This window comes from Tachyglossus aculeatus, chromosome 25 (genome assembly GCF_015852505.1).
Source record: "Tachyglossus aculeatus isolate mTacAcu1 chromosome 25, mTacAcu1.pri, whole genome shotgun sequence".
In the NCBI taxonomy this organism is placed as follows: Eukaryota; Metazoa; Chordata; class Mammalia; order Monotremata; family Tachyglossidae; genus Tachyglossus; species Tachyglossus aculeatus.
The window spans coordinates 16,262,364-16,287,929 of record NC_052090.1 but is presented as its reverse complement, the minus strand read 5'-3'; the positions used below and the strand labels follow the sequence as shown (position 1 = coordinate 16,287,929).

The window sequence follows — 25,566 nt, the reverse complement described above, 5'->3', positions numbered from 1 at the left end:
TCTCCCTGAGTATTTTCAGTGCATAGGGAATTCTGTTGTTTTCCAGTAAGCATGACCAAAGCTCAGATTAGGAAAGAGCTTGCAGTTCATTTTAGGGACTAAGTGTGGGGAGGAGGTGGTGAGAGAGGGTGAGAGGTAAACTTCCATTGGTACAGAAGCCTGGAACAAGATTGGATTGGGGCTAGGGCTTTCAGTATCCCAATCACAGGGCCTGTCGGGGGACCTGGGCTCCAAGAAGATGTGCAGATATGCGGCCATGTAACCTGCAGCTCGGTGGGAACGTCACAAGTTCTGGGGTTACACTGCCCGTGGCCCTCGCTGTGCCCCCACCAACTCAGGTCTTCCAGTGACAACCCTGTCACCTCTCCCGGGACAGACACAGCAGTAGGAAATTGGATTATGCTCAGATGGTAACCTTCCAGCAATTAAGGGATTGGGAAATCAGAGACTATAAATCCTTTGAAGGAGTCCCATCTGAAGTGTAACTTTTAAATGCCTAACTGTCCGTTTTCAGAGATGACATTACTGACTCTGCAATCCTGCCCAAGCGGGCTGTATGGCTGGACAGTCTGACGTAAAATCAAGACTACGCAAAAATAACTGCATTTGCACACAGACATATTAGCTTCATCCAGGATTCACATCTGTGTTTGATCCTGCCTCTGGATACCCAAGCCATCTTCAGATTGCTGCCTTCCAGGCTGGTTCATCTCCTGCAGTTGTCTCCCAAAGGTCTACCATCTTATCGCCATGTGAGACTGCTTCACTGTCTATAAAAACTTTGTTCTGCCTTTCCTGCTTCTGTGTGTGCCCTTCAGGTTCACCACACAGCAGGAAAATAATCTCTAATTACATGCTTTGACAGAGACATTCCGGAAGATTTTAAACATTCAATATGTTGGTCTAAAAGTAGTTTTTACCAACAGCTATTCATTTGCACTCCTGACAGAAATCACAGTGCTTAAATCAAAATTTCTCTGATTCTGGATTAGCATTTAAAACTCTTAGTCTTCAAGTCCTACTGTTAATAAATGGAGAAGCAGTGTGGCCTACTGAATAGAGCACGGGCCTGAGAATTAGAAGGACCTGGGTTAAAATCCTAGCTCCGCAACCTATGTGACCCTGGGTGAGTCACAGCTTCTCTGTGCCTCAATTACCTCATCTGTAAATTGGGGATTAAGACTGGGAGTCCCATGTGGGACATGGACTGTCCCCCAATCTGATTAGTTTGTATTTACCCCTATGCTCATTCAATCGTATTTATTAAGCGCTTCCTGCGTGCTGAGCACTGTATTTAAGTGCTTAGGAAAGTACAATACAGTAATAGAGACAATCCCAGCCCTCAGTGAGTTCACAGTCTAGAAGGACTAGCCCAGACTGTACTAAGTCTAGAAGGACTGTGCTCAGTACAGTGCCTGGCACATAGAAAGCCTTTAACAAATACATTTAAAGTAAACAACTTGAAGATATCATGGATGTTATCCTCTCTCTAAATTACTGTGGCTTGATTAATCTAAACAGGCATACCTTCCCTGTCAGGTTATACAGACCCCTCAAGATGTGTCATACTTCTTAAGTATGTTCTCCAGGCATCCAGTAAAGTGGTCTGCCCCAAATGAATGCTTTTGATCAAGACAATGGTTCAAACCCAAAAACAAAGCACCTTTTCAAGTGATTAATTACCTAAAGCTATGTTTATAGAATAGAACATGTGATATATTTAGGAAAAAAATTGCCATTCTTCATCCTCTGTTTTCAAACCTAAGCCTAAAACACCACAGAGTGCATGGTTCAGGCACTTACAAAGCAATTAGACAGACTGGGGGCCAATCTATAGAAATGTGACCCTGTTGGTTGTCCTCTAGCCCTGTCACAGGAATAAACTGGTCAATGAAAAGCAATCCTGAGTAGGGGGTGGGGGAGGAGGAAGCTGCATATCATGACCTCACTATGCCTCAGCTAGTCAGTTTTGTTAAAAAACAATTCTGGCTCAAGTTGAACAGAAATTTCTTTAAAACAGCTTCTTGCAAAAATGCTGATTTTCTGGAGTTCGGATAGGCAAGGACTCAAAGGATGGACACAGCCAACTGAATTTTTGATGCAACTGAAGACTTGGTTTTGCTGCTAGAAAGCAGGACAAGGAATTCAATCCATCAGTCAGTGGTATTTATTAAGCCTTTTCTGTGAGCCAGGCACTCTGGGAAGTGCTTGGGAGAGTCCGATACAGTTGTTAGACAAGATCCCTTCCCACAAGTTTACAATCCAATAGCATTCCCAGTCATCTAGCTAAAGGAGGCTTCACCCCATCAGGAAGCAAAGGAAAAATTTTGTCCTATTGCTTCCCATTGCTATAAGAGCCCTCTGGCACTGCCTTTCATGCAGTCCCAATGTGAGCCAGCCCTGAATCACTCAGGCTATGGATGTTCTCCACGCTTGACAGTTATTAGTGGATCCTCCAACCCAGACCTTTGAACCAAGAACCCCGCCCTATGGGACCCCAGTATTGATCCTCTGCCCACTTCTTGTAGAGAAGCAGCGTGGCTCAGTGGAAAGAGCCCGGGCTTTGGAGTCAGAGGTCATGGGTTCAAATCCCGGCTTCGCCACTTGTCAGCTGTGTGACTTTGGGCAAGTCACTTAACTTCTCTGGGCCTCAGTTACCTCATCAACAAAATGGGGATTAAGACTATGAGCCCCCCATGGGCCAACCTGATCACCTTGTAACCTCCCCAGCGCTTAGAACAGTGTTTTGCACATAGTAAGTGCTTAATAAATGCCATTATTATTATTATTATTATTATTATTATTCTTGTCCTGCTAGCCTCTCATTTGCCTCCTCCCATCTCACCTGGCATTCAGAAGCTATTAAATAAGTAATTACTGGAAGAGGTGGGGTTTTCTTGGGGTGGGGGAGAGGGTAGGGGAGGGCACAGAGGGCAAGGTGAGGACAGCTGTGGTCTGACAGACTTGCAGGGGGAGGGAGTACCAGATAATAATAATAATAATGATAATAATAAAAATAATAATAATAATGACATTTATTAAGCGCCTACTATGTGCAAAGCACTGTTCTAAGCGCTGGGGAGGATACACGGTGATCAGGTTGTCCCACGGGGGGCTCACAGTCTTCATCCTCATTTTACAGATGAGGTAACTGAGGCACAGTGCTTGGAACTTCTACACTTAAAAATATCACTATTAATATTATTATGATAAAACTGCACTTGACAACAGGACTCCAGCACAGAGCACCATGATGTCATAATGGGGCATGCATTTCAGAACAGGGAGCCCCCGTATATTTTATTTTTATGGTCACCCAAGGAATAAATCTAATCAGATCCTCTCCTGGACCTATTTCTCATCCTACTTCATATCTTGTGGGTGTGAGTGAGGAGATTTATACCATGGAGAGCTCCCCCTCTCCTCAACCCCCCGCCAGGCTGCATCAGACAGAAAGCCAGTCTGCTCTCTGGAGTCCCCGTGAATTGAATTTTGAAGCATTGCACCAGAACTTCTTTTCTAATAGTACAATTTCCCAAAGAAAAGTCTAGCATTCAAAAGGCACCCTAGAACAACGAACGGCTGTAAACATGTGTACATTGACAAGGAAAAATAGTTTCAGTCAATTTCAGTTGCAAGCTGAGAGATTCCTAGCAGTCAACAGCGTGGAAAACATGATATATTAAATTATGAAAAAGCCCTTGACAGTGTCCTTCTAAACTGGATAGCTCAACCAAAATTGTTACTGGCAGTCATATAAAACTCCCAGGCATCCAAGATATTGAAATTACTACAGAACCATGAAATACAGAAACGTGTCATGAAAAGAAGAGGAGATCAGCTGCAGCGAAACTAATATGTTTCTATGTGGCGCACAAATACCTTGATATAAAAACAATATACAAATAAGGAGGAAGAAAAGCAGCATGACAGTGGAAAGAGCATTTATTCAACTGTATTTATTTACTGTGCGCACAGCACTGTACTAAGTGCTTGGGAAGTACACGTCGGCAACCTATAGAGACGGTCCCTACCCAATAACAGGCTCACATTCTAGAAGGGGGAGACAGACAACAAAACAAAACATGTAGAAAGGTGACAAAACATGTAGACAGGTGACAGAACATGTAGACAGGTGTAAGTTACTCATGTAAGTAACCAGACTCATGTAAGTTACCAATCTATTACTTACCCCAAAAGAATTCAGCCTACTGACTGAAGATATGGTCTAAGTCTGTCTTATTCCCAGGTTTGTCAGGAAACTACAATGAACATAGTATTTAAGTATCACACATAACCTTTGGCCCTGGCATTAGTCAGCATATTCCACTATCATGAGACCCTAATTAACCTCCGTGGTAACATTTCCTAGCCAATGGTTGTTTATTGTAAATGTAGTCCCCGCTTCCGACACACATACATGTGTTAATGCACTACTGTGAAAGTTCAGGGTAGTTATTATTGAGTTGTCTTAGCCCCATTAATTATCTGCTGTACTGTATTTAGTTCCTCTGGTAAATCTTCCCTAATTGTTCAGCCGCTACTTACAGTGAATCATGCTACCAACTCCGTTTATACCTTTTCCAATAAACTCCTTAGAGAGGGCTTTTTGACCAATATTAATGGAATTGTTATTGAGAACTATTAGAAAACCATCGAAATGATCTCGACCATAAGCATTTTGTTAGTTGATAGGAAACGTTCCACGGTTATGAGACGCACTAGACTTAATTAAATCAACTCTATGACAAAGTCAACCCTTCCCTATACAACTGGACCACCCAGCCTGAAGACAGCGGCAAACCACAAAAAAACATTCAGTATTTTACTTTGGTATAAAGGTTCTCATTCCACTGGAAAGATACTTGGAGTTCTGAGCAGGTCTCTAAGTTAATGAGAAGCTAATTTATGTCAGACACACTGAAAACCCATTTGAAAATCTCCCAGTCCCTTTGAAGAAACTATATTTTGCAAAGCTGCAGTTGAACTGAGGAAATGCCACATTACTGTTTTGAATAAAAACTCCTAAAAAAGGAGAGCTAAAAAGAATCAGGCTAGCTCTCTTTAAAAATGCAGCTGATCCTACACACCTTAGTGCTCCTTAAATGGTGTAGGGCAACTATTCCTCAAGAGGAACATTTAGAAAATTGCCATTGGAACTGCCTTAGTTTATGCTCAAAGAATCTGGGGGTGAAAAACTAAGATCACTCACATAAAAACGAATCCTCTCGCTTCAGCAAATGTTGCACCGTCTATAAAGTTGTTCCTTGCTTGTAAACCTTGCAAGATAAATTCAAAAATCTGGCACACAGATTTAAATCCTGGTGGGCTCAGTGAGTGATGAACTAATGACAGTGTACTGCCTTCTGAGTTTCTAGGTGCATTCATAATTCATGCACATGGAGATGCGGGAGTGGGACTACAGGCAAGGCACAACTGCATACAAAATAGGGTTTTACTACAGGTTAATTGCATGCTCTCCACATGGGAATGCAGTGCAATTAGCACTCCTTACTGTCATAAAAATCACAATGAAAACGTGGTTCATTTTACCTCCAGGTGTCAGCAGATGCAGTCACATTATAGGTGAAACTACAACATAGACTGGATGCAAGCAGATATGCGTAGACATGAAACCGGCCTCTCTTGAGGTCCTAAGTTGAAAAGTGGGTTGCCAGATGGATAGTCAAGGAAATAAAGGAAACGAGTTGGTAATCCAGGTTTCCAAATGGCATCATCTCCATCAGATGGGATGCCAGCAACACCCATGAGTGCATAGCGCTGCTTTCCCGATCCCCTGCCTGCTTATCTTCCTCATTAGGGGAGGTGCATGGCAGCCAGCCAATTTGAGAATGTCTGAACTTCTATTTTCACTACCTGGGGTGAAAAGGGGAGAGGGAGATAAGGCGAGAAAAGGGTCTTTGTTTACCAAGACTCCCCTTTTCCCAAGCATTGAGCCTATTTGGCAGAATAAGAGAACCACATTCTCAGTCAAGAATTCAGTTTCCCCGCCCCACAGTCCCGCATTCCCCCTGCTCCTTTTTTGTATAATACCTTACCTCTTGCTTTCCTCAGTTTGCTCCAGATGATGGCTGAGATTCCAAGTCACCAAACTCTGAGAAAGGGAAGTGACCACTGGTGAGGTATGCCAACAAAGAGGGAATGTAGGAACTTTCAGGGGAAACAGCTAAGAGCCCTGAACAGAACAAGAAGGTTTTGGCTTAAGGACAGGTGGAGATGCCTAGAAGTGGAAGTGAAAGCATAGCAACACCTGCTACTGTGGCAAGGGGAGAAACCTGACTTTGAACAAATGCACTTCTGGTAATCATTTATACTGTATTACAAAATTATATCTAATTGATAATACATCAACACATTCACAGTTTGTATGTCCGTACCATTATAACTTGATTGCAAATTTCATGCACAGACTCGTGTCGTGATCACTTTGAATAACACATTCTTACTCTCGGAAGCACTGTTGGGGAATTACATCATAACTAGGCCATGATATTGCTTCCTCTCCTGGTGTAATTCTGAAATACAGGCCTATTCATCCATGAAGCGCATTCCAACAAGATGAAGCTCATAACAAATGCTGTGCTGAAGGGTGCTGAAGTGGAACTGGGATTCCCTGTATTTCAAACGCTTCCCAGTTCTGTCTTCTGAAATTTAAGTTCAGAATTATTTTTCAATGGTATTGATTGAGTGCCTACTACATGCCAGGCCCTGTACTAAGCACTGGGGTAGATACAAGCTAACTAGGTTGATCGCAGTCCGTGTCCCACGTGAGGCTCAGTCTCCATTTTACAGATGAGGGAACTGAGGCACAGAGAAGTGAAGTGACTAGCCCACAGTCACAGAGCCAACAAGTAGCAGAGCCGGCATTAGAACTCAAGTCCTCTGACTTCTAAGCCTGTGATCTTTCCACTAGGCCATGCTGCTTTTCTATTCCAAGAGCAAGAGGTTTACATTTTCCAGTCAAGCAGGGTTCATTTTCTTCTTCTCTTCTGTTTAAATTTTATCTACTCTTCTCTTTTAATTGTATCTACTCTTCTCCCAATCTCTTCTGTTGCAGTTAGAGAAAGCATGTGGTATAAGAGGGAAACTATTACACTTTTCCACCAGATGTTCTTTGGTGCCACTGTGGAGACGGCATACTGGGTAGGCTAGATTATTGGTCTAACCCAGTAAAGGCATTTCTCCAAATTCCCGTGTTCCCTGAATTGAGGACTGATATGAGCCCCAGATTCTGGATGACATTTCACTCTGGGCTCACTAAGTGACCCTACACAGTATCTGTCCCTGCTTTGCTCTGCCTTTGAATCCCTTATCGGGAGTATGAGTCAAAGATATCAACCTCACCAACCTGAAAGCTCCAGGACAGTCCCATCAAACTCTGGCCTGAGCATGCAACCCCCCTTCTGTAATTTCTGGTGCCCACCATACAGCCGGTCTCTGCAGGCTGGCTCTATTACTCTATTTATTTATTATTACTCTATTATTACTCTTTTTATTTATTTATTACTCTATTACTCTATTTATTTATTTTACTTGTACATATCTTTTCTATTTATTTTATTTTGTTAATATATTTGGTTTTGTTCTCTGTCTCCCCCTTCTAGACTGTGAGCCCACTGTTGGGTAGAGACCGTCTCTATATGTTGCCAACCTGTACTTCCCAAAAGCTTAGTACAGTGCTCCGCACACAGTAAGCGCTCAATAAATACGATTGATTGATTGATTGACTGATTGCAGGGAAACATGAAGGAGAGGACTCAGCTCAGTCCAAGAGAATAGAGTTGGACTGCTCAGTAGGAGAGGAAGAGGAATACTGTCACCTCAGCAACCTGCTGCAGCTCCCATCTCTGACTGGGAGTGGGGAAGAGAGGTAGAGGGATAGAGAAAGAGAGGGAGACAGAAAGAGAGAGAGAAAGAAAGAGAGAAGGGAATAGTAGGAAACTATGCTGCTTTCTGGTATTTGGGTGGGGAAAAATCTGCCTTCTAAATTGGTAAGAATAACACTTCTTTTTTACTACAATGACTGCTGTATTATTAAGGATAGATGAGAGGCAGCATGGTCTAGTAGATAGAGCATGGTCTTGGGAGTCAGAAGGACCTGGGTTCTAATCCCAGCTCTGCCACCTATCTGCTGTGAGCTTGGACAAGTCACTTCATGTCTCTGTGCCTCAGTTACCTCATCTGCAAAATGGGGATTAAGAATGTGAGCCCCATTTGGGACATGGACTGTAACTAACCTGATTAACCTGTATCAACCCCAGTGCTTAATACTGTGCTTGGCACATAGTAAGTGCTTAAATACCATTAAAAAAAAATTAACAAAAAAATTTTCCCTGGCCCAAACTGACTCAGGGACAAGGAGAAAGATGAGGAGTCATGTAAATCATCTGGGAGAATCTCGACATCAATTACATTCTTTTTGTTTCTTTTCCCAGTGGTATATTTTGAAGGCCTGATAAGTGTTCGGCTTTTTTAATAAGCACTTAGAAGAGTGTAACACTAACATCACACATTCTCCCTGCTCTCCAGACACTTCCAGTCTAGGAAATCAAGCTATTACCATTAAGCTGAAGATGCTTTGTTTTCCATAATCTGAAACACAGTTTGGGGTCTGCAAAGCGATGCAACAATCCCAGCTCCACCACTTGCTGCTGTGTGACCTTGGGCAAATCACTTCATTTCTCTGGGTCTCAGTTACCTCATCTTTAAAACGGGGATTGAGACTGTAAGCTCCACATGGGACAGGGACTGTGTCCAATCCGATTTGCTTGTATCCTCCGCAGTGCTTAGAACAGTGCCTGGCATATAGTCAGCTCTTAACAAATACCATCATTATTATTATCATCATCATCATCATTAAGATAATATTTGCTCCCTTTCCTACATGGTCACCCTTCACGGAGCCCTCTCCTGGATCATTAGAACTGGGTGATTGACACGATTATGGGAAAGAAAATTGGACTCCATTCCCCCGCCCTCACCAACAATTGTTGCCCAGGTTCTGAACTGTCATACTGAGGCAAGATGCAGAAAGAGAAAACCAGAGTTTGTAGTTGGAACATTGACTTCCTGACTCTAAAACGGCACATATTTGATTTTTTAAAGTCTAAGTAATTTCCCGAGACTGAGTCACGTTCAACTTGGATAGCACTTTCAAAATAGTCAGCCCATGGCAGATTGTCCTATATTTTTGTGATTTTTTATGGGTTGACTAATCACCACCTACCTCACACACTGCCCACTGCTCTATTTGTGTAAGCAGTTCCCTTATGGAACATTACTGGTATTGACTTAAAAAGCCAACCCTATCCCAAAAGTTCGCTTACGGATCATGAAATTAAGAGCAGGAATTATCAAGTCTGTAAACTCGTTCTAGATCCCCTACAGTAAATATAGGTGGCTTTCACAACCAGTCATGATACTGCTGACAGTGGGTAACCACCCACAGATGAAAGTTGCCACAGGGTGGCCTACATGGATAAAATAGGGCACACATTCTAGCTCTTCACCCACTTGGTGACTTGGTAAAGTTGCTCAGAAACCAAATGTGCCACCAAATGACACTGCTAGCCCTTCAGCCTCTCACTCTTACGTTTCTTTGGAATAGAGAACTGGGAGAAAAAAGAGTGAGGGACAACCTAACACTATCGCTTGAGTAGTTTCGGCAGAGGTGGTGAAAAGACCAATAGCAAATAGGATATAAATCAGTTTATACACCCGAAAACAACCCATGCTAAGTGTTTGGTTTATAAACTGGTTCCTCACATCTTTTAAGGGATCCAAAATTATCATTAACATTCTTAAGCCCATGTACAAGCTTTTCTCCCTTCAGCCAGCACAGTATAGTCCTTTCTGCTTTAAATTCAATCAATCGTATTTATTGAGCACTTACTGTGTACAGAGCACTGTACTAAGCGCTTGGGAAGTACAAGTTGGCAACATATAGAGATGGTCCCTACCCAACAGTGGGCTCACAGTCTAGATCAATGTTCATGACGATTTGGCTCTAACTCCACAGAAGAATTATGTACAACACCTTCTTCCTACAGCATTAGTCTGTTTTGGGTACAATATTGATTCATTCATTCAATCATATTTATTGAGTGCTTACTGTTTGCAGAGCACTGTACTAAGCACTTGGAAAGTACAATCCAGCAACAGATAGAGAAAATCTCTACTCAACAACGGGCTCACAGTCTAGAAGGGGGAGACAGACAACAAAACAGATTAGATCCTCACAGATTAGTATTAGAACTAGAATTAGGGTTGGCTAGGATTGGTTACTAATCCCAGCTCCACCACATAACTGCTGTGTGACCTTGGGCAAGTCACTTAACTTCTCTGGGCCTCCATTAGTAGAATCAGTGTGGCCTAGAAGTAGTGTGGCCTAGTGGAAAGCGCAGGAGCCTGGGAGTCAAGGGTCCTGGATTCTAGTCAATTTTCTCATTCTGTAAAACGGGGATTAAATTCTACTTTCTTCTATTCAAGCTGTGAGGCCCATGTGGGATACGGATTGGATCCAATCTAATTATCTTGTATCTCCCCTAGTGTTTTAAGTACAGTGCTTGGCACATAGTTAGTGCTTAGCAAATACCATTATCATCACTGTAGGAAAAAACAGTTGTGCACGTGGTGAAGGTGTGAAAAAAGAGTGAGGCTGTTGTACTTCCCAGCCTCTACCATACAGTATTTCTGTGTTTTTGCAATTTTACAGTAAAATAACAATGAGTGGCAAGGGTGAAAACCATTCTGCTTGTGGCATATGGAACACTGCAGGAATCTGTAACAAAAAATCAGACATGATGGTAGCTCTGAACCATCCACCCCTTAACCCATTCATGCCCATAGAATCAATGATGACACTAACATGTATTTCTAAGAACAAAACTACCATTATCTACTGAAAGGGCTAAACTTGATACTATTCAGAATTAACTCTAAAACTCAATTACCTGCTCATTGAATCAGTGATGGAAAAACAGCACTGGTTCTGGAACTGAAAGGAAGCCTAACCTTGATAATGACATCATCATTTCTACAACCAATCTCTTGCTATCTTTTTGCCTATTAATGTATTTTGTTATCGTCTGCATTACACCTGACAATGCCATTAAGATTTCTGCAGCTCCCCACTTCTAAGCTTTGCCCTCAGCATTGGCCCAGAAAAGTATGAAAATAAAATAGTCGAGTGATTAACTACTGCATGCCACAGAATCAAGTGCATTAGACGTTAGCTATGAAAGTCTCAGAATATCGATATCTATTTTGTCGAAAGGGCCAACTTCAATCTATGCTATTCTCTAAGACAGTGTATTTTCACTTAGTTTCCAGAAACCATATATATAGACCATCAGGTTCTTCCCTGTGTGAAGTGGACTCCCTCTTGCTAGCATTTAAGCCATTTTCAGTTTTCAAAATGCTCAGTGGAAAAGAAGAACAGCTGTGCAGTGTCTCTCTTAAAGGACCGTTAAGTTCTTAGTACAGTGCTCTGACCCCGGGAAGAGCTCAATAAATGCCACCGATGATGATGACAACTGTTACCCAGGCACTTCCGGCCAGAACAACTTCTGGGTGAATCCGGACAGTTCAGACAAAAGCGGATTTTCTCACATTGGCTGAGTGTTTATTTCTGCTTTCCCTCTCACTTGGCTGTTTGGGAGTTGGCGGCAGGCTTTGCCTCCACAAACCAGGACACCAGAGATGGCAAATATCTACCTTAAGACCTCCCTAGCTAGGCCAATTCCCCTACCAGGAATCACCAACAGTCCCAGAAGGGCCGGGGTGAGCATGCAGAGCTCCTCGGGAGACCTGTATCTTCCACAGAGGAGCCATCTGGAGCCAGCCTGACTACAGTCCCTGGCCAATTCCAGATAATTCCACAGAGGATAAATTTTTCATGATTCATCTTCATCAACTCTCGGATAACTTGTGCCAGGAGACGGTGTGATTTGGGAGGGAAGTTAGGAGGTAGACTGTGGACTGTGTATCCTGCCTCTCTGGAACAGAGAGAGAATCATACATTAAAAATGTTAGGCACGGTCGAACACTTTTTCCCCTTGGGTAGCACTGCCTAAAGCTGCTGTACAACCCGGCTGGGAGGATTCTAAAACTACCTAATGCCAGGCAAACCCTCCTATATCCCCATATCTGTAAAATGAATACTCACGAACCAGAACTTAGTGACTGCTAAAGAAGCGGTTTATAAGCACAATTGTTTTTAGAAAATGGCAACTGAATCCCATCACATGAACAGCAAAGACAAAGAAAGACCTGCTCTTCCTCAGTGGCTGTTCAAAGTTTTCTTTCCTGAATTCCATCATCATATCTCATCTTAATTTGAAATACAAAAATCAGCCCAATTGGAATCCCCAAAATCCCTCCTGGACATGCCAAGCTCTCTAACCTCAAAAGGAGGTAAACGTAAATAATGAGCTTATCGTATCACAGAGAAGCAGCATGGCCAGGTGGAAAGAGCTCGGGCTATGGAGTCAGAGGTCATCGGTTCAAATCCCTGCCCTGCCAATTGTCAGCTGTGTGACTTTGGGCAAGTCATTTAACTTCTCTGTGCCTCAGTTACCTCATCAATAAAATGGGGATTAAGACTGTGAGCCCCCCGTAGGACAACCCGATCACCTTGTAACCTCCCCGGCACTTAGAACAGTGCTTTGCACACAGTAAGCACTTAATAAATGCCATTATTATTATTATTATTATATTACCATCAGTGATTCCACACCAGGACAAACTTCTCTTTTCTATTCATAATAATTAACGATTATGGTATTTGTTAAGCAATTACTATGTGTCAAACACTGCTCTAAGCACTGGGGTCGATATGAGTTAATCAGATCACAGTCCCTGTCCCACATGGAGCTCACAGTCTGAGTAGGAGGGAGGACAGGTATTGAATCTCCATTTTACAGATGAGGAAACTGAGGCACAGAAAAGCTAAGTGAATGACCCAGTATGGAGAGAGTCTCTCCCAAGAACTGTTGGAATCAGCGGAACAACAACTGCATCCTCAATCACTCAGCTCAGATCTCCTCATTTTTTTTATATTAATGTCTGTCTCCCCCGCCCCTAGACTGTAAGCTTGTTGTGGGCAGGGAATGTGTCTGTTTACTGTTGTATTGTACTCTCCCAAGCGCTTGGTACAGTGCTCTGCATCATCATCATCAATCGTATTTACTGAGCGTTTACTGTGTGCAGAGCACTGTACTAAGCGCTTGGGAAGTACAAATTGGCAACATATACAGTCCCTACCCAACAGTGGGCTCACAGTCTAAAAGAGTGGGCTCACAGTCTAAAAGACTGTGCACACACCGAGCACTCAATAAATATGACTGAATAAATGATCCAGTTAATTGGCAGGTGTTGACTGCTTCAGGGATAACAAGGGCTGAAAGAGGCTTTTAAACCTCAGGACCCCAGATCCATCTTCTCCTCAAACAGGTGGGGGAATAATTTTTGTCACTGGAATAGACAAATGATAATAGCTGGGTGTCCCCTCTAAGGGTCACACCTGGAGAGTTTCCAGTACTCTACCAATCTCGATTATGGAGGGAGAGTCAAGTGGAGGCCTAACCATTCTATTCCTAGCTTGGGCAGTGGCTAGCGGGTGGAAAGCGATCTCATACAAGTCAAAACTCACCCTTGCCAGGCAGCAGCGGCATGGGAGTCAAAGGCGAAGACTCAAGTTTGCTGCACAGAAGGAGGCAATGGTAAACCACTTCCAAATTTTTACCAAGAAAACTCTACGAATACACTACCAGAACGATTGCAGATGGAGGCGGGGCATTCTGGCATTCTTCCATAGCGTCGCGACAGGTTGGACATGACTCGACAGCATAAGGGAAATACCACTGATGGAATAACTGATTGCTGAGAGATGCTACTGCACAACCCCCAAAGGAACATTGTCAATCCTCAGCCTAGACTTGTGACGCTGATACAGGTATGTCTATCTGGCACCTGTGTTTTCCACATACGGTAATTTATTCTATCTCTCGCTAGACGAGCAAGAGCTGTGCTGCCTAACTGGCTGCAGTGTCAACAGGGAGAGGACTCATTCTGAGAGATTCTGGATGTCTTTCAGCTAACTCGGCAATCTAAATACCAAATCCAGCATTCAGGGAAGGTTCATGAATTTGTGACACTCTCTGGAGGACTTCGGGTTCCCTAAGTTACTAAAGGAATTAGAGACGTGACTATGGTACTTACAGAGGCAAACTCTCCTCCCTCCCTTTTAACCTGGGCACAAGGCCAGCTGGTCTCCTTCAGTTCAGGGCAGCAGCCCCAAGCCTCAAAAGTACCCATTTCTAGGTAAAATGCACACCACCTGCTTAGGTCGAAGCCATCTTCTTTGTAACACGTCTGTAACCTGACTTGTCCTGGAGGTTCAGTTCTCTGTTCTGACACAACCACCCCAACACACTGGGCACCCTACACATCTCTGAGCCACAGAAAGAGAATAGCCATGCTGGGTGCAGAGAGTAGAGAGTGAATGTCATGTCCTGGGCTTCAGGCAGATCACAAAGCAGGCAAACATTAAACCCTTTCAGCAATCCCACAGTGTGGAATATCAGCATCCACCCAATCAAAAAACCAGCAAAAGAAGATAGTGAAAACCTGTGACCTTTGCTTCCCTCTTCCCTGGTGATGGAGGAGGAAACCAGAAAAATAACTATTGGCTGTATTTTGTCAACACTTCCTCTGTGCAGATGATTACACTAAGTGCTTGGCAGAGTACAACAGAATCAGTAGTTATGATTCTGGCCTCAAGGAGCTCATAATCAATCTAGCGGGGAGCATCACCTTTGACATTTTGTTGCTTCTGGGTTCACCTCCGCCTTGATTGGAAATTCAAAATTCTTGATCGGCAGGGTTAAGGTTGAATTTATACATTCCCAAGTGCTTAGCCTAATGTTACGGTCAGAACAGGCACTCGATAAGAGTTGATAATAAAATGAATAACCAGCCAGAGAGTCCACACGGAGACAGGATGGCAGAGGACCCAGGCTATGATCAGAGCACAACTCACTGACAGGTTTGCGCACACCTATGAGCCTTAGTGGAGGAGACACAAGTGCCATTTTAGAGTTACGATACTGTCCGATCTTGCCTAGTGAGTGAAGTCTGGGCAAAGGAGATTCTAGAAGCAATACACAGGACTAGTTGCTGTCTAGACTGTGAGTTGGTGGTGGGTGAGGAATTTGTCTACCGGCCTTGTTGTTCTGCACTCTCCCAAGTGCTTAGTACAGTGCTTGGTCCACAGTAAGCACTCAATAAATACAACTGACTGATAATTTGTACATATTTACTATTCTATTTATTTTATTTTGTTAATATGTTTTGTTTTGTTGTCTGTCTCCCGCTTCTAGACTGCGAGCCTGCTGTTGGGTAGGGACCGTCTCTATATGTTGCCAACTTGTACTTTCCAAGCTCTTAGTACAGTGCTCTGCACACAGTAAGTGCTCAATAAATATGACTGAATGAATGAATGAATGTAGGAGGCTGGTCCTGAGAGCCCAGAGGAAATACAAATTAGTTCACTACTTCACTCCTGGGACCTTGATCAACATAGGGTTAATGGGGGTGGTAACTACTGACCACACCTGATCTGGTGGAAAAAGTGCCTATGGAAATCAAGCTTAAGATAGAGCTGGATACTTCAGGCTGTTGAAAGTTGTGTGTGGGGGTGATGGGAGGGATGAGGGGAAGGTGGAGGAAGGAGAACACGGCAAGGGGGGAGTGCTCTACACACAGTGAGCGCTCAATACGATTGAATGAATGCTGTGCAACAAAGAACATACCTTCCTCTTGAGATACCAACTCTTTGAGGGCAGGGGAGACCTCTATGCCCATCATTTCACCCCAACAACTCTTTGGGCTGGATTTCCAGCTCCCCTCTCCCCATAGTCCAGCAAGACCTGAAAGTTTCCAAGCCGGAATGGACAGTCCCAAGACCTGATCTCCCACACCAGTTGGCTTTTCAAAGCCTGCCAACACACCCCAAGCCCCACTTGTCCCCGCCCTAAAACCCCACAGCTTCTTCAACCCCACACTCACAGAGAACAGTACGGTGCCTGGCACATGGTAAGCACTTAACTACCATTTTTTTAAAAAAGCGAATGGCAGATCTGTAGGTGCCTGTATCTGTCTGCTTATTAGTCTTCTCTGTGTCCACCTGCTTAGATGGTTAAGGGTCACAGTGACTGACCGCTGGTCAATTCTGGGCAATTATTCCAGGCTCCAGAGGCTAGAGGGGCCAATTCTCCCCAAGAGCTGGGCTCTGAGAACTGCCTCCTGGGAAAGGCAGTAATTAGGCACCCAAGTTATCAGTGCCCTTGCCAGCCAACTGCTTTCCCACCTCTCTCCCTGTTGCTGCCCAGCCGGTGGCAGCTTTTCAGAGTCCCGCTCACCTGACAGTCCAGAGCCCCAGAGGGTGCAGGTCTTAAAAACTGTAGTATTTGTTAAGTGCTTACTGGGTACCAAGGACTGTAATAACCACTGGGATACATACAAGTCCATCAGATCAGGCCCAGTCCCTGTCCCGCATGGGGCTCACGGGCTAAGCAGGGGGGAGAACATGTATCAATGAGGAAACTAAAGCACAGAAATTTAAGTGAGTCGCCCAAGGTAACACAGCAGGCAGGTGGCAGGAGCCAGGATTAGAACCCAGGTCTTCTGAATTCCAGGTTCACGCTCTTTCCACTAGGCCATCTGACTTCTCTTGGGGTTGTCTAGACTCATGTCAGGAGTGGGGAAAACATGTTCTAAGTTGAGGGTGAGAGGAAACTGGAGAGCAGGACACTCTCTCTTAACACCCATTCTCCCCAGCCCCACAACTCCGAGGTTCTGACAGGGCAAAGGTTCCACAGAGCAGCTCCCTTGAGTTGTGTGTGTTTCCCCTCAGCTCCCCAGCTTTGCCCCCTGGAAGCAAGAGAGAAAGACCCTGCAGGAAAGGAAAGCCCTTTCCAACCATTCCCCCGAAGTGGCTCCTCTCAAACCAACCTCCTCTCTGCAAGTGGCAGCAAAGTTCACTTTCGGTCGTTTAGATGGCTCATTCCCAGCATCCTCCCACATGGCCTTAAAAGCCCCATTTGTCTCCCAATAAGAAACTTTAATTAAAATGAATATGTGCGATTGCTTTTAGCATTTGCAACATGGTTATAAATTAATATGAATCTTGACTGCAATGCACCTGGCTTTTCCAGCAAACCTTGCATTAGTTATTTCAGAAGATTGTTCTTTAACCCAGAGGTTTCAGCATCTGGCCACTACCGAAAATAACTAGACTTGCATGCAAACGCTTACAATAAACAGTTACCGACCTGGCTAAAATCCATTTTATCGACCTGAGAAAGGAACTTGCTAAACCATGAATAATGACCCTGTGGGCTTCGCTCGATCTGGGCCTCTGGTGGGATCTGCAGTGTTCGGTTCAGTTCCGGTGTTCACGCAGGACCGCTGTAACAGTCAAAGGACACAGCTGGTCTGAGCGGGAAATAGAACTAAAAGTGCCAACTGAACAATAGGAGTAGACCACAACAGTAGAACTGAAAGTTCTGGGGGACCAATAGCGTTGGACAAAAAAACAGTAGGATCCACAAAAGGATAAACTAACAGTGTTATGCTCCCTCTAGCTCAAGATCCCAGGCCAGAGGACAAAGCAACAGGTCATTTGAAGAATGTTTGTTGGGTCAGACAGTTGTACCCCTTTGTTTCTTGTTATTTTCTGGTCACAAAGGAAGCCAATTGGCACATGTTTTACTGAGAAGCCTCTGCAGAGGGTTTCTGGAGGAAAAGGAATCTAGGGTCATCCCACAGTCACCCTGAAGGTCCCTCATTATACTCAGGCCACGGCTACTCCTCTGGCAGCAATGCAAGGAGGCCACTCCATGGGCCATTCTTCCTAGTGGTATCTACTGAACAGCTGGAACATAATGCTCTTCTGAGGACCCAGACACTCCTGATGTGTGCTGGACTCTCCTTGTGACGGATTGCTCAGAGGAACAGTCAAGCTGATAGGCTTGGGGATGCCAGCTGTGGTTTTTTTTGCGTGTGTGTACACACACGTGCACACATACATTCATGCACACACTAACCCAAAGCTTATACCTGCCTATTCACCAGGTTGGATTTACAGGACTTCAGCTCTAGCTTCCCTAGCCCCGCCTCAACCCCCTCCTTGCAAAGCCTTTGCTTGGAAGGGATTGGAGCCCAACTCCACCTGCCCCTCTTTCTGGTGGTAAAAGGAGGCTGGGTATATCTTTACAACACTCTGAGAAGCCTTGTAGGTGTTTGTGTCTCTCTCTCTCTCTCCCTATAGGGTTACTCAGAAAAAGGGAACACTTGAGCCTTTGTGTTTGAACAAATTTGGGCTTAGAAGTAGTTCAGGTACAAGTCTGATCACAGTGCCTGTTTCAGCCCTCAAAGACTTATGAGTGTTAGAAAAATGTCAACTTCTAAGAACAATCTTTGCATTTTGAAGATACCACAAAAACAGTTTAAGAACACTAAAAATGAATGACAGATAAACGTTCACAGAGTGTAAAAACAAACCTAAGGAAGGGAAATGAAAGCCAAAGTCTTTCCACACACAAACATTAAGCGATAAAAGCTGCTAAATATATGCCTTCCATCTACTTAATAGAAAGGTGCAATAATTGCTTCAGTGGTTGGAATGTGGCACTTAAAATACAGAGATACAACTGAGATGTAGTTTTAACTACTGACAGTTAAGTAAATGACATACACTAAGAAGTTACCTCTACATCCACAATGTGAGACAGTTTAAAAAATCTAGCTGACTCGTCTATGTAAGCCAATTCACCAGACTTTAAAGCTAGAGCTCTGAAACAGTTTTTCTAGGGCCAGAACTCTACAACGTCAGTGTCTGAGGCAGCAGTGGCACATTTGGCAAGCCAAAGGCACCAAGAAATGGTAGAATGACTCAAAAATTTCCCCTTTCAAGAGAAAAACTAGGAATTTCTATGTAAATAGCCTGAGTTTTATGGCCATTGTTATTTCCAAGTAATCTTTCCAAAAAAAGAGAGATCCACCATGAGATGTCTTAATTTTTTTTTCCTTCCTTCTACAGAACAGCATTACAGTAAATGAAAAAGCAGGGTATCTGAGGTTTAGACCCAACAATTTTGCAATGCACTGTACACTCATACCTCTGACCTAGACACATGGCACTGTCTAATTTTTTAAGTTTGAAAAGATAATACCTTGTAAGGGTGAGGGTAAATTGTAGTGAGCCGTTGTTATAAAATGGAAAATGTGGAGGTGACCTTCAGCTCCAAATTTATACTGGCACTCTAGCCAAAACACCGAAGGGGATTATAATAATTGTAGTATTTGTGAAGTGCTCACTATGAGTCAAGCAATACCAAGCATCGGGTTAGACAGATAGAGGATAATCAGGTCCCACATGGGGTTCACAGTCTAAGTAGGAGGGAACTCAGGGATTGAATCCCCATTTTGCAGCAGAGGGCACTGAGGCACAGAGCAGCGAAGTGGCTTGCGCAAGGGCACTCGGCAGACAAGTGGCAGAACCAGGATTAGAACTCAGGTCCTCTGACTCTCAGGCTCATGCTCTTTCCACTAGGCTTCTCTATGACATAACATGCGGTGGATCTGATGGCAGCAAAGCCGACGATTAGACGCTGACCAGCATTAAAACTCAGGCAGGCAACCTCTAGCCTTTTCAGCGTTTTCACTAATCAGAAGCCAGGCCAAGAGGCACAGACCACATCACCAGAGACAAAGTGACGTAGACTCGACATTAGAGCAAACCTCCCCATCTGTCCCATTTTGCATCCACCCAGGACTCGACGACCCAGAACTCCATAGTATCATCGTCCGATGCTGTAATCTCCCACAGGGGAATGGGTGTCACCAAGTCCTTTACTTCTGAATAAAGTGTCAGAGTTACAACAATGGAGATGTGAGTTTTTGATTGAGAAGTCGCTCCGAACCTCGAATCCCTACTATCCTCGGAAATTATCCTCCCACCGACTCAAGTTCTATAGATCTGTTCACGCAAAATAAGGGTACGTTTATATAAACAGATAGCTATGAAGACTAACAAGTCTCTGTATCGAGAACTATAAAGGCTAACAAGTCTGGAGACCCTCCCCGTCGACAAAGTCGGCGGGAAGATTTAGACGCAAAGGAGACGTGTCAGTGATGTACCTTGACTATTTTCACTCCCCGCCTCCAGAACGGGCGGCAAGGCCAACTGTGTGCTAGAGAGCGGAGCTAAAGCCACGAGAGCCATAATGATCAGAGTAATAATTATGATAACGGTTAAGCGCTTACTAATGTGCCAAGCTCTGTTCTAAGTGCTGCCATGGGTAAGACTCGAATGGGGAGGAGGGCACGTGGCACCTCCAGCACAGAATCAGGAGGACACATGATTCTCTGGAGAAGACACTCAGGCTGGGAAAAGTCCAGGGAGAAGGTGGAAGAGGCAGCTAGTTTCATTCAGTCGTATTTATTGAGCGCTTACTGTGTGCAGAACACTGTACTAAGCGCTTGGAAAGTCCAATTCAGCGACAGAGAGACACAATGGCTCAAGACCCTAACAGCGATAAGGGAAGAACCGTTAGGAAGGTGGCGGATTACGGCAGAGGACAGGACGTTCTACAGGAAAGACAGGAAAGTCGATCCGTGGAGTCGCTGTGAATGGGGAAACGACTCGATGGCACTTGATTCATTCATTCAATCGCATTTATTGAGCGCTGTGTGGAGGGAACTGTACTAAGCGCTTAGAAAGTACAATCCGGAGACAATGGCTCAAGCGATAACGGTAGAACCGTTAGGAAGGTGGCGGATTATGGCAGAGGACAAGGCGTTCTGCAGAAAGTCGATCGGCGGAGTCGCTGTGAATAGGGAACGACTCAACAGCACTTGATTCATTCAATGATATTTATTGAGCGTTTACTGGGTGCAGAGCACTGTACTAAGCGCTTGGAAAGTCCAAATGGGTGACAGAGAGAGATAATCTCTACCCACCAACGGGCTCACTTTACCTCCTCCTCCTCATCATCGTAGAGAAGCAGCGTGGCTCAGTGGAAAGAGCCCGGGCTTGGGAGTCAGAGGGCATGGGTTCAAATCCCGACTCCGCCGCTTGTCAGCTGTGTGACTTTGGGCACGTCACTTCACTTCTCTGCGCCTCAGTTACTTCATCTGGAAAATGGGGATGAAGACTGGGAGCCCCCCGTGGGACAACCTGATGACCTTGTATCCCCCCCACAGCGCTTAGAACGGTGCTTGGCACATTGCCCGTTGTTGGGCAGGGACCGTCTCTGTTGCCGACTTGTACTTCCCAAGCGCTCAGTCCAGTGCTCTGCACACAGTAAACGCTCAATCAATGCGATTGAATGGATGAATACAAAGCGCTGAACACAATGCCACAACTGAGCCCCCATTTTCTTCTCCTCCTCCCCATCCCCCCACCCTACCTCCTTCCCCTCCCCACAGCACCTGGATATGTGTATGTACAGAATTATTACTCTATTTATTGTCTAAATGTACCTCACTCTTCATTCTCCTGCCTCCATCCCATCTCTCACTTTGTGCTCCCAGCTTCATTCAGCCATTCAATCATATTTATTGAGCGCTTAGTGGGTGCAGAGCACTGGACTAAGCACTTGGGAAGTCCAAGTTGGCAACATACAGAGATGGTCCCTACCCAACAGTGGGCTCACAGTCTAGAAGGGGGAGACAGAGAACAAAACATATTAACAAAATAAAATAAATAGAATAAATATGTACAAATAAAATAAATAAATAAATAGCGCAATAAATACGTACAAGCATATATACAGGTGCTGTGGGGAGGGGAAGGAGGCAAGGCGGGGCGGAGGGGGAGAGGATGGAGGGGGTTCAGTCTGGGAAGGCCTCCTGGAGGAGGTGAGCTCTCAGTTGGGCTTTGAAGCAGTAGGGCTTTGGAAGCAGAGGTCATGGGTTCAAATCTCAGCTCCGCCAATTGCCAGCTGTGTGACTTTGGACAAGTCACTTCACTTCTCTGGGCCTCAGTGACCTCATCTGTCAAATGGGGATTAAGACTGGGAGCCCCACGTGGAGCAACCTGATCACCTTGTAACCTCCCCAGCTCTTAGAACAGTGCTTTGCCCATAGTTAAGACTGTTGGGTAGGGACCGTCTCTTGTACTTCCTAAGCGCTTAGTACAGTGCACTGCACACAGTAAGCGCTCAATAAATACGACTGAATGAATGAATAAATGCCATTATTATTATTAAGGGAGGAAGAGAGCTAGCATTCCAGGCCAAGGGTCGAAAGTGGGACAGGTGAGAACGAGGCACAGCGAGGAGGTTAGCGGCGGCAGAGGAGCGGAGGGTGCGGACTGGGCTGGAGAAGGAGAGAAGGGAGGTGTCAGCTATGTGACCTTGGGCAAGTCACCTAACTTCTCTGTGCCTCAGTTACCTCATCTGTAAAATGGGGATTGAGGCTGTAAGCCCCACGTGGGACAAACTGATCACCTCGTGCGACCTCGGGCAAGTCACTTAACTTCCCTGTGCCTCAGTTGCCTCATCTGTAAAGTGGGGATTGAGGCTGTAAGCCCCACGTGGGACAAACCCATCACCTCGTGCGACCTCGGGCAAGTCACTTAACTTCTCTGTGTCTCAGTTGCCTCATCTGTACGTGGGACAAACTGACCACCTCGTGCGACCTTGGGCAAATCACCTAACTTCTCTGTGCCTCAGTTGTCTCATCTGTCAAGTGGGGATTGCGGCTGTAAGCCCCACGTGGGACAAACTGATCACCTCGTGCGACCTCGAGCAAGTCACTTAACTTCTCTGTGCCTCAGTTGCCTCATCTGTAAAGTGGAGATTGAAGCTGTAAGCCCCACGTGGGACAAACTGATCACCTCATGCGACCTTGGGCGAGTCACCTAACTTCTCTGTGCCTCAGCTGCCTCATCTGTCAAGTGGGGATTAAGGCTGTAAGCCCCACGTGGGACAAACTGATCACCTCGTGCGACCTTGGGCAAATCACCTAACTTCTCTGTGCCTCAGTTCCCTCATCTGTCAAGTGGGGATTGAGGCTGTAAACCCCACGTGGGACAAACTGACCACCTCGTGCGACCTCGGGTGAGTCACTCAACTTCCCTGTGCCTCAGTTGCCTCATCTGTAAAGGGGGGATTGAGGCTGTAAACCCCACGTGGGACAAACTGGCCACCTCGTGCGACCTCGGGTGAGTCACTTAACTTCTCTGTGCCTCAGTTCTCTCATCTGTCAAGTGGCGATTGAGGCTGTAAGCCCCACGTGGGACAAACTGACCACCTCGCGCGCCCTCGGGTGAGTCACTCAACTTCTACTCAACTTCTCTGTGCCTCAGTTGCCTCATCTGTAAAGGGGGGGATTGAGGCTGTTAGCCCCACGTGGGACAAACTGAACACCCCGTGCAGACCTCGGGCGAGTCACTTAACTTCTCTGTGCCTCAGTTGCCTCATCTGTACGTGGGACAAACTGACCACCTCGTGCGACCTCGGGCAAGTCACATAACTCCTCTGTACCTCAGTTGCCTCATCTGTAAAATGGGGATTGAGGCTGTAAACCCCACGTGGGACAAACTGACCACCTCTTCTGACCTCGGGCGAGTCACTTAACTTCTCTGTGCCTCAGTTCTCTCATCTGTCAAGTGAGGATTGAGGCTGTAAGCCCCACGTGGGACAAACCCATCACCTCGTGCGACCTCGGGCGAGTCGCTCAACTTCCCTGTGCCTCAGTTCCCTCATCTGTAAAATGGGGATTGAGGCTGTAAGCCCCACGTGGGACAAACCCATCACCTCGTGCGACCTCGGGCGAGTCACTCAACTTCCCTGTGCCTCAGTTGCCTCATCTGTCAAGTGGGGATTGAGGCTGTAAGCCCCACGTGGGACAAACAGATCACCTCGTGCGACCTTGGGCAACTCACCTAACTTCCCTGTGCCTCAGTTGCCTCATCTGTCAAGTGGGGATTGAGGCTGTAAGCCCCACGTGGGACAAACCGATCACCTCGCGCGACCTCGGGTGAGTCACTCAACTTCCCTGTGCCTCAGTTGCCTCATCTGTCAAGTGGGGATTGAGGCTGTAAGCCCCACGTGCGACAAACTGACCACCTCGTGCGACCTCGGGCGAGTCACTTAAAACTTCTCTGTGCCTCAGTTGCCTCATCTGTAAAGTGGAGATTGAGGCTGTAAGCCCCACGTGGGACAAACTGACCACCTCGTGCGACCTCGGGCGAGTCACTCAACTTCCCGTTGCCTCATCTGTCAAGTGGGGATTGAGGCTGTAAGCCCCACGTGCGACCAACCGATCACCTCGCGCGACCTCGGGCGAGTCACTCAACTTCCCCGTGCCTCAGTTGCCTCATCTGTCAAGTGGGGATTGAGGCTGTGAGCCCCACGTGGGACAAAAGCGATCGCCTGGCATCCCCCGAGCGCTTACCGAATACCGTCTCTTATTATTACTCGGATTAGGAGGGGGGGGGCGAGGGGATGGAGAGAGGCTCGGCGGCCGCGGGCGCCTACCTCCAGATCTGTCCGAGCTGCAGGATGTGGAGGAGGGTGTGCAGGAGGCAGACGCAGCAGGCGCAGGAGCGGGGGGGCCCGGCCGGGGCCGGGGCCGGGGCCCGGGCGGAGCCGTCGCCCCCGGGCCGGGGCTTGCCGTCGGGGCCGGGGCCGGGGGCGGCGGGCGGGGCCGGGGCCGGACCGCCGGGCTCGTCGGCGGCCAGGTCGTGGGCCAGCCAGCGGAGGCTGAACAGCTGCACCGACAGCGAGCCGAGCAGCACGAAGAAGAGGGTGAGGCCGAACCACCAGCGCTGGCCCCGCGCGTAGTAGTCGCCGGCCAGCCACACGTCGGTGCCCACGTCCGACAGGTACACGGCCGCCGCCGCCACCAGCCACAGGCAGTCCCAGGCCGAGTAGCGCCGCGGGCCCGGAGGCGGCGGCGGCGGCGGCGGGGGCGGCGAGGGGGGCGGCGGGACCCCCCGCGACGGGGACCCCCGACACGGGCTCCCGGCGCGGCGGTGCCGGCGGGGGCGGCGGCGGCGGCGGCGGCGGCAGCAGCAGCAGCAGCAGCCGCCCCCCGCGGAGGCCCGGCCTCCGCCCCCGCCCGCCGGCGGCTCCCTCTCCGGCCCCGGCCCCGTCCCCGGCTCCGTCTCCGGCCCCGGCCCCGACGGCTCCGAGTTCTGCAGCGGCCTGAACGCCACGTCGCCGCTCTTCTTCATTTTCAGCCTCCCGTCCGACTTAGCGGCCATGATGCCGGTTTTCCCCGGCACCTGTCCCGCTGCTGCTGCTCCCGCTCCTCCTCCCCGGCGCCCGGCTTTCCCGGCGGGCGGGGCACCCAGAGCCGGGCTCCCGCCGCTCCTCCTGCCGCTCCCGCTGCTCCTCCCGCCGGTCCCGCTCCCGCCGCTCCTCCCGCGGCCGCTGTCCTCCGCTGCCCGAGCCGCCGCCGCCGACAGGAGCGGCAGCAGCGGCGGCGGCGGCGGTGGCGGCGGCGGCGGTCCTGCTCCCCGAACATCCCGCC

General features: G+C 46.9%; 1 protein-coding gene across 1 annotated transcript in view; it reads right to left on the bottom strand.

Moving 5' to 3' along the window:
* XKR4 (XK related 4) overlaps positions 1-25,297 on the bottom strand; it is a 271,531-nt gene extending 246,234 nt beyond the window's left edge. The window contains exons 1-2 of the mRNA XM_038766523.1: positions 25,161-25,297; positions 24,570-25,052 (exon numbers count right to left, since the gene is read on the bottom strand). Of these exons, the coding sequence (XP_038622451.1) occupies positions 24,570-25,052; positions 25,161-25,297 (620 nt within the window). The remainder of the gene's footprint in view (positions 1-24,569; positions 25,053-25,160) is intronic.
* Positions 25,298-25,566: the final 269 nt, after the last annotated feature.